The 7,161-nt window shown below is 48.5% G+C and overlaps 1 protein-coding gene across 2 annotated transcripts; it reads right to left on the bottom strand.

Moving 5' to 3' along the window:
- Window positions 1-1,566: 1,566 nt before the first annotated feature.
- Window positions 1,567-7,121, bottom strand: PPIH (peptidylprolyl isomerase H). Of its 2 annotated transcripts, XM_015882636.1 has the most exons (10): window positions 6,987-7,121; window positions 6,624-6,688; window positions 6,340-6,363; window positions 5,926-5,970; window positions 5,652-5,694; window positions 5,227-5,319; window positions 4,484-4,571; window positions 3,913-3,953; window positions 3,165-3,253; window positions 1,567-1,734 (listed from the first exon to the last, which is right to left on the bottom strand). In XM_015882636.1, exons 1-9 carry the CDS (start codon window positions 7,050-7,052, stop codon window positions 3,185-3,187), a joined length of 534 nt encoding a protein of 177 aa, XP_015738122.1. In that variant the 5' UTR covers window positions 7,053-7,121; the 3' UTR covers window positions 1,567-1,734; window positions 3,165-3,184. The 2 variants fall into 2 exon arrangements, 1 of the variants encoding a protein (XP_015738122.1); XR_001559254.1 differs by lacking the exon at window positions 3,913-3,953.
- Between the last annotated feature and the right edge of the window lie 40 nt (window positions 7,122-7,161).

The raw sequence follows: 7,161 nt of genomic DNA on the forward strand, positions 1-7,161 counted from the left end.
GTCATTACAGCACGGTGTGTCCTCGAGGCACACGCCTGTAATTGGGCCGTTTCACAGCCAGGCCGCAGCTCTGAGCGCTGCTCAAAGCCGGGTTTAATGAGCCGCTTCCCAGAGACACCCCCGGGCTGTGACTGCAATGGGGAACGGGCGGTTAAACCGGCTCCGGTTTAATATCACAGCTGGGAGGGTGATACTCAATGCATCGGGTGTCAAACGGAGCAGATATATGTGCTTTATATGGCAAAGTGGCATCTGGGTGCGTCCCATCAGCACAAACGTCTCCTTTTCTGCTCACCAATAACCCACAGATGGGAACAGGGCCCAGCTTTATCCTCCGTGGGGGAATGTTCAGCCCTTGGCTCCTAGGAGAAACCTTGGCCGTGCAAAGCCAGAATGGGATACTATGGGATACTATGGGATACTATGGGATACTATGGGATACAATGGGATACTATGGGATACTATGGGATACTATGGGATACTATGGGGTGCTATGGTGATGCTATGGGATGCCGTGGGGTGCTATGGGACGCTACAGGGATGCTATGGGGTGCTATGGGACGCTACAGGGATGCTATGGGGTGCTATGGCAATGCTGTGGGGATGCTATGGGGTGCCATGGGGGTGCTATGGGGATGCTATGTTTCCTTCATCACCCAGTGTACTGCATGTACAAGTGAGACACGCTGAGCAGGAGAGAATCAAGTGCAAGTGTTCTCAGCAGCTGTGCAGTCTCACAGCCTGTCCTGTAGATTTTAAACAGCTGTTAGATAGAAGATGACACCAAAGCATGCCCACAAGGATCACACATTAGCGTCAGCCCACACCACCCTCAGACAGCCCCACACTCTGCACCTCAGGCAAAGCTCATGGAGCATCGAGCTGAGCCAGGAGCAGGTTGGGATGGGACAAAACAGCTGCACGTGACAGCACAGACTGAGAGTGCTGCAGGGGAAACTCACCTTGGTGCCCAGCACCCACAAAGGGTGACTTCAAGCTGCCCAGCAGACAAGCCTGCAATCCCAGTCTGACAATGAGAGGTTTACCACAAACCTTCAGCCTCAACTCTGTTCTCTGTAATGACTCTGAGTCCTGAATTCTACAGCTTGCTCATTCTCTGCTTGCTGGACAAAATGCCTTCTACTAACACCGTTCTAACACCCATGTTAATTCCTCTAACACCAGTGGCTTAAAGGAACCTGATGCCTTTTGGCCCAGAGGACTAACAGCAGAACTAAACTCACCCCAGAGCCCAGAAAACCCTGCCCATCATGCCTTGATCCTGTCCTGTGCTTCAATAAAGTGACATGTAGAAAGATTCAGGACAACCCCCAGAACTTCTCTGCCAGGGCAGCCCCACAGGCAGCGCTGGTGCAGCACAGCTCAGGTGTGTTCCTTTCATCTCTGCTTTCCCCTTAGCAAATGCCCTGAAGCAATGTCTCTCACCACCACACAAGGGAAACATTCTCTGCTGAATCAGCTCGGGGCAATGCACAATGAAAGCAGCAGGCCTTTTTGCCTAAAGAATCCACTCCCAAACATGTTTACTGATATCCACTACGCACATATTAAACAAAATCCTTTATTTACATTTCAATACTTTAAAAAAAAAAGAAGATATATTCCAATTATTTAGTTATTTCAGGAGCACATCTGTGAGGAGGACCGGGACAGTGGGGATACTGGCTGGAGCTGCGTGGAGCTGGGAAAGGCCTGTCCACCCATAACGGAGCACTGAAACAGAGGAGAACAAACAGTCCCAGATGCTCAGCAGCCACCTTCAGCATCCCACAACAGCAGCACAGGGTGCTGAAGTGTGCGCTACCTGCTGCACCAGCTCGTGTCAAACCTGTCTCCAGTCCAGACACCTGCGACTGGCTTTGGGTTTATAACCAAAACTGCCAGTTTCTCTGAGCTGATTTGAAAGGATCTTTACAAATAACTCATTTAACTGTCTGAAATTGGGGGGGAGGGACCCCGTTCCTGTCAAGAGGCAGCTGAAAGGCAGCAGTGTGAAGAAAGATGTTCCCTAAGGTGTGGCTAGGAAGAATGCAGATGCCTAGAACCGAAGATATTCAGCTGGATTTTGACCCGAGATCACACATAAAGGCTCCAAAGAAAAATGACCAACAGGTCTGGGCCTAAGGACAGTCCTAAAGGGGACCCAGCCCACCAGCACAGCTCTTTCTATCAGCAAGAAGCCTATTGAGAAAGCTGCCCCCATCTCCAAAAGCCTACAAACACCAGGAGTGATCGCATTCCATGCTGTCACTTCATCAAACAGTATTTGAAGCACTGCAGATATGAAAGGCTTCCCCACGCCAGCAGGGATGTCTTGGTGGGTAACAGCAGACATCTTCTGGAATCATATAAAGGATGGTTATAAACTGTGGAGTGTTTTTGTCGTTGCCTGCCTGCTGAAATCCGAGAAGTCAGCAACCAAACGGCTCATACAGCAGATTTTTGATAAGCTGCAGCCTGACACATTGAAATCTGATTTGCTCACATGCCTGTGGTGCTTTTATAGTGAAAAACGCTAACAGATTACTCTGTGTTAGTCTGAGCTCAGCCTTGCACCTATTTGGTTCAACCAAAATAAAGCCTGAGTAATGCTGGAAATGTTTCCCTTTGAGGACAGTGATGTACTTCTGAATTAAGGTCAGGCTCTGTAACATAGCCCTCCCACAGTAGCTGCTCTATGGCTGCAGAGAGCAGGAAGGCTCGAGTCCTCTCTGCAGCACTGCCCCTGATCCCTGCCTGCACCTCACATGGATGCTCTGCTGTCTGTAGCAACAGGAGAGGGCACTTCGCTGCAGGTTAATGACCCCTCCACTCCCTCCTGCCTGAGTAGCTGAATTCATCCACTACTTTCTGAAGGTGAGGCTTCAAGGCAGCCTAACCCTGCCCAAAGCAGGGCTGACTCCAGCTTCCCTCAGACTGCAGCCACAAAATCCTTTCCCTCTAGTGCTGCCTTTGGTCTTTATGTAGCCTGAAGGGAAACTGCCTCAGGGAGTTGAGCTGGTAAAAAAACTGTGCTATCAGAGCAGCATTTTCTGACAGTTCTATGAGCTGAGCTCATAGAAATGTGGAAACAAGTCAAAGAGAACAGTAAGGAGCGCAGAAACCGACCACTGTTCAGCTGCACTCAGAAGACCGAGACTTACCCCATTCCTGCTCCATTGATTTACATCTCCCCGCACTGAGAGATCACAACCGGCAGCTTGGGTTTGTTATTGGGTCCTGTGGGCACGTTCTGGGGACAGATGGATATACAGCATTACACCTCATGACAACAGCAGGCCCAGTGGTACCTAATGGTTGGCAGCTCTGCCTTCTGCATTCTCTCTTGTGTACATTTCCCAGCCCAAAACAGGAGTGTGCCACGATGCCTGTAACTGTTGTTAAACCCACTCACCATCCTGCCATGACACCCAGTCACGGTGCACTCCTGTTTATCAGCACATATTATCCTGGCAGCTCATCAGAAGATTGGTTTAACTATTCTAATTGGATATGCCAATCACAGATCAGCAGAACTGATGATTTAGCATCCTCTGAATAACCCCAGGCAATGGCATGGAAGTGATCTGATTTACACTCCTGTCTGATGGAACAGCTTTTCAATTCAGCTTCCTGAACAAATGCAAAACGCTGCAAATCGAGCCAGGAGAACAAAATCCCTGCTCAAAGCCTCACCAGCATCCACGAGGCCACAGCATTCCCAAAGTTAATCTCAATAGACTTTGTCACAACGGATTTCCTATTATCTTACAATGAAGGCAACTGATAACACATTATTGTCAGCAGTATTCCCTGGCATTCATTAAAGAGTAGAAAACAGAATAACCACTGTTGCTCTCCCACAACTTTCCAACACGGATCTCACAGGAAAAACAAGCAAATTCCACTTACTTCGATTTTTCTCATTACCAACAGCCCATCAACAATTTTACCTAGAAGGAGAAAACACACCCACTTCAGTGCTGTGTTTTAATCTCTGCTGCCTTCCCCAGCACGTACAATTCCTGTTCCTCATGAAGAGGCCTGGGCACAGCTCTCTAAACTGATAAAAGGGCAAGAGCTTAAGGTCTGGCCTTGAAATCTTACAGCTCTAGAGGCAGTACAAGTAGTCAGTCATCCTCTGAAAGCACATCTCATACCTACAAACCCAGCTGAAAGCTCCATTTGGATGCCAGCCCCTTCATGAAGGTATCCCTTCATCCTTCATCCCTTGTCCCACCTGCACTGGCATGAGGATTTATATACTAACAATGATACAACCATCCAGGATCTGATCTGGATTAAAGTTAAGCTGAGAAAAAAATGTTCCTAATGACGCATCTCAATACCTGGCTGCACAAATAGCTCTGCTGGCACAATGGATGGGGAAGGAACAAGCAAATCCACAGCTGCTTATTTTTGACCCTGTGCCACAGAAACTGTGTAAGAGTCTGTATGCCAGGCCTGCACGGCAGGTACTCACCGAACACAACATGTTTTCCATCCAACCAGTCACACTTGGAGCACGTAATGAAGAACTGACACCCATTAGTACTTGGACCACTGTTTGCCTGCAGGTTGAATTTGTCAAAATGCAAAGCATACAAATTAGGACTTCCCAAAGCTGAAGGCAGAGACATCTCACAGCAGAAAGAGCTGCTGCTTTAGCTCTAACCTGGATACATTTTATTGAGCTCACTGCTTTACAAACCAAAGGAAACAAGACAGACATTTGCAGGACAGCACCTGTGCTTGGTCACGGTGCATTATCAAGTCAGGCCCTGCTACCGTGTGCAAGTACACAAAATCTTTACTGGCTACAACATCACACTGGGGAAATAACGTTATAAAAGATTTCACACTAACACTGCTGTGGCTCTGAAACTCCGCAGTCTTTGTTTCCTCCTTGCTAAGGTCAGTGTTCAACAGAGGCATAAGGAAAGAAAAAGACCCATCACTCATCACTGTACCAGATCTGCAATCCTCAAGCCTTTATGGAAGCTGAGCAAATAAAACGTGTTCCTGAACTCTGACAGGTAAGAAGAAAGGATTCTGGAGGATCAGGACTCACTTCACGAGCAACCTTCTGACTGCTACTTAAAACACAGGCCTTTCAGACCCCCCAGCCAACTGCAGATTCCTACTGTTTGCCAAATACAATGTATAAAGTTAGGAAAAGTGCAGAGAGGAAACACCAAAAGCTATCAGCCTTCATTTTATACTCACCATAGAAAGCAGGCCAGGAGCAGAGTGCTTCAGCTTGAAGTTTTCATCTGCAAAAGGACCCCTGTATATACTGGCTACTCCAGTGCCATCTCCCTGCACAAGAGAGGCAATTAGTCTGCCACAGCGTTTACTTTTGCATCGTGAACTTGAAATAACTAAGCCTGACTTGATTTGTACTATCCCTTGGAATAGCTGCTTGGTTTGTGTACTTAAGCATCTCTTCTCACACATACAGTGGAGATTCTCTGCCTCTTACTGGGGGGATGGGAGAAACAGGAAGGACAACAGGGTGAAAAGAAAACCTCTGCAAGTTTGAAAAGCCCCCAGTTATACCATCGTACTGCTAAGAGAGAGAAAACATGGGAAGGATGAGCTGTGTGCTGTACAGCACAGGACAAAGACAAAAGCAACGTGGTAGTACATACGTTTACAAAGTCACCTCCTTGGATCATGAAATCCTTTATTACCCTAAAAGAGGAAAATGATACTTAGTTCCCAGGAGAAAAATGTCTTGTGAATGTCTGCAAACACTACAGCCTACGACCAGCGAGCAGTATATACGACCAGTGAGCAGTATATACAATCTGTGAGCATTAACAGTATCTGACAGCACCCAAAGGGCAGACAGCAGAAGCCCTTGAGGCAGGTCCCAAAGCCACCTACTGCTACTGAGTCTCTCAACAAAAGCAGAAGTACCACCTGTGGAATGTGCTTCCTTTATAACCTATGGGGACGCCATCTTTCCTACAAGGAAATAAAAAGGAAAATCATTACAACTCACAGTAAGTCCCAACACAAAACCCTCCCAGGAGCTCACACCCCCAAAGGGACGCCCTGTACATTAGGCCTAATACATCACCTACCAAACCAACCCACCTCCTTCAGCCCATCCTGGAGCTTAATTTCACACTACCAGAGGCCAAGGGAAACCCTGAATGGCCACAGCTGTTTGCAGCATCCATTTCATCAGCTCAAAAGGATCCCACTGCAATTTGCAGCACAGACATCTGCATCCCCCCTTTTCACACAGGTAAGGAAACCTTCCAAGTGAGCCCTTTCCCAGCCCAGTATTGTCTGAGGATGGTAGATAAAAGGAGAAGATAAACCACATACCTGAATTCACCGGTACAAAACTGCCTGGAAAAGAAACAGCAGAGAAAAGCCGAGTATGAACCACTTCTGAACTTTGAGAGCACAAAGGCGGCATTCAACAATGAATGCTGTGCAGGACTTGGGTTATTGCAATGGGGATGAAACAGGAATCAATGGGAACCACTCAACGCTTCCATTTCACAACAGAGCTTTGAGGAGATACTGAGAAAGCTGCGATATGTAACGAGCTCAGGAGGTTTATATCACGATATAACGGTACCGTGCTCACAGAGGCTGCTCCTCACCTGAAGTTCTCTGCGGTTTTGGGCACCACGTCAGCGAACAGCTCGATCTTCATGCGGCCAACCTCCTACATAGACACAAACACAGATATAGACACACATATTGACACACATGGATATAGATACAGACATAGACACAGATACAGACACAGACATAGACACACACAGATACAGATACAGACACAGACACGGCCGGCTCACCCCGCTCCCACACACCCCCCCGCCCCCCAGCCAGGCCTCTTCCCCCCGCTCCTCCTCCCGTAACCGCCGGGGATCCTAAACCCGCCCGAAGGGGAGCGGCTGCGGCCTGTAGAAGCCGATGAGGCGGGGATGGGCCCGGAGAAGCGGATCCGTCGTGCCGCTCACCTGCCCGCCGATGGTGACGTCGAAGAACACCACCGGGTTGTTGGGGTTGGCCGCCAGCACCGCCATGATGGTGGCCTCAACCGGAAGCGGAAGTGGGGCAAAAGAGGCGGGGCTACGCACGCTCTGACGAGCGGAAATTGTGCGTGTGACGTCATCCCGTCATCTACGTGGGTGG

This window comes from Coturnix japonica, chromosome 21 (genome assembly GCF_001577835.2).
Source record: "Coturnix japonica isolate 7356 chromosome 21, Coturnix japonica 2.1, whole genome shotgun sequence".
Classification (NCBI taxonomy): domain Eukaryota; kingdom Metazoa; phylum Chordata; class Aves; order Galliformes; family Phasianidae; genus Coturnix; species Coturnix japonica.

Coding starts and splice junctions, on each gene's coding strand:
- PPIH (XM_015882636.1), bottom strand. CDS start 7,052: ATGGCGGTGCTGGCGGCCAACCCCAACAACCCGGTGGTGTTCTTCGAC. Junction 6,364..6,623: donor AAAACCGCAGAGAACTTCAG/GTGAGGAGCAGC, acceptor TTTCTTTTCCAG/GCAGTTTTGTACCGGTGAAT. Junction 5,320..5,651: donor AAGGAGGTGACTTTGTAAAC/GTATGTACTACC, acceptor TCTCTTGTGCAG/GGAGATGGCACTGGAGTAGC.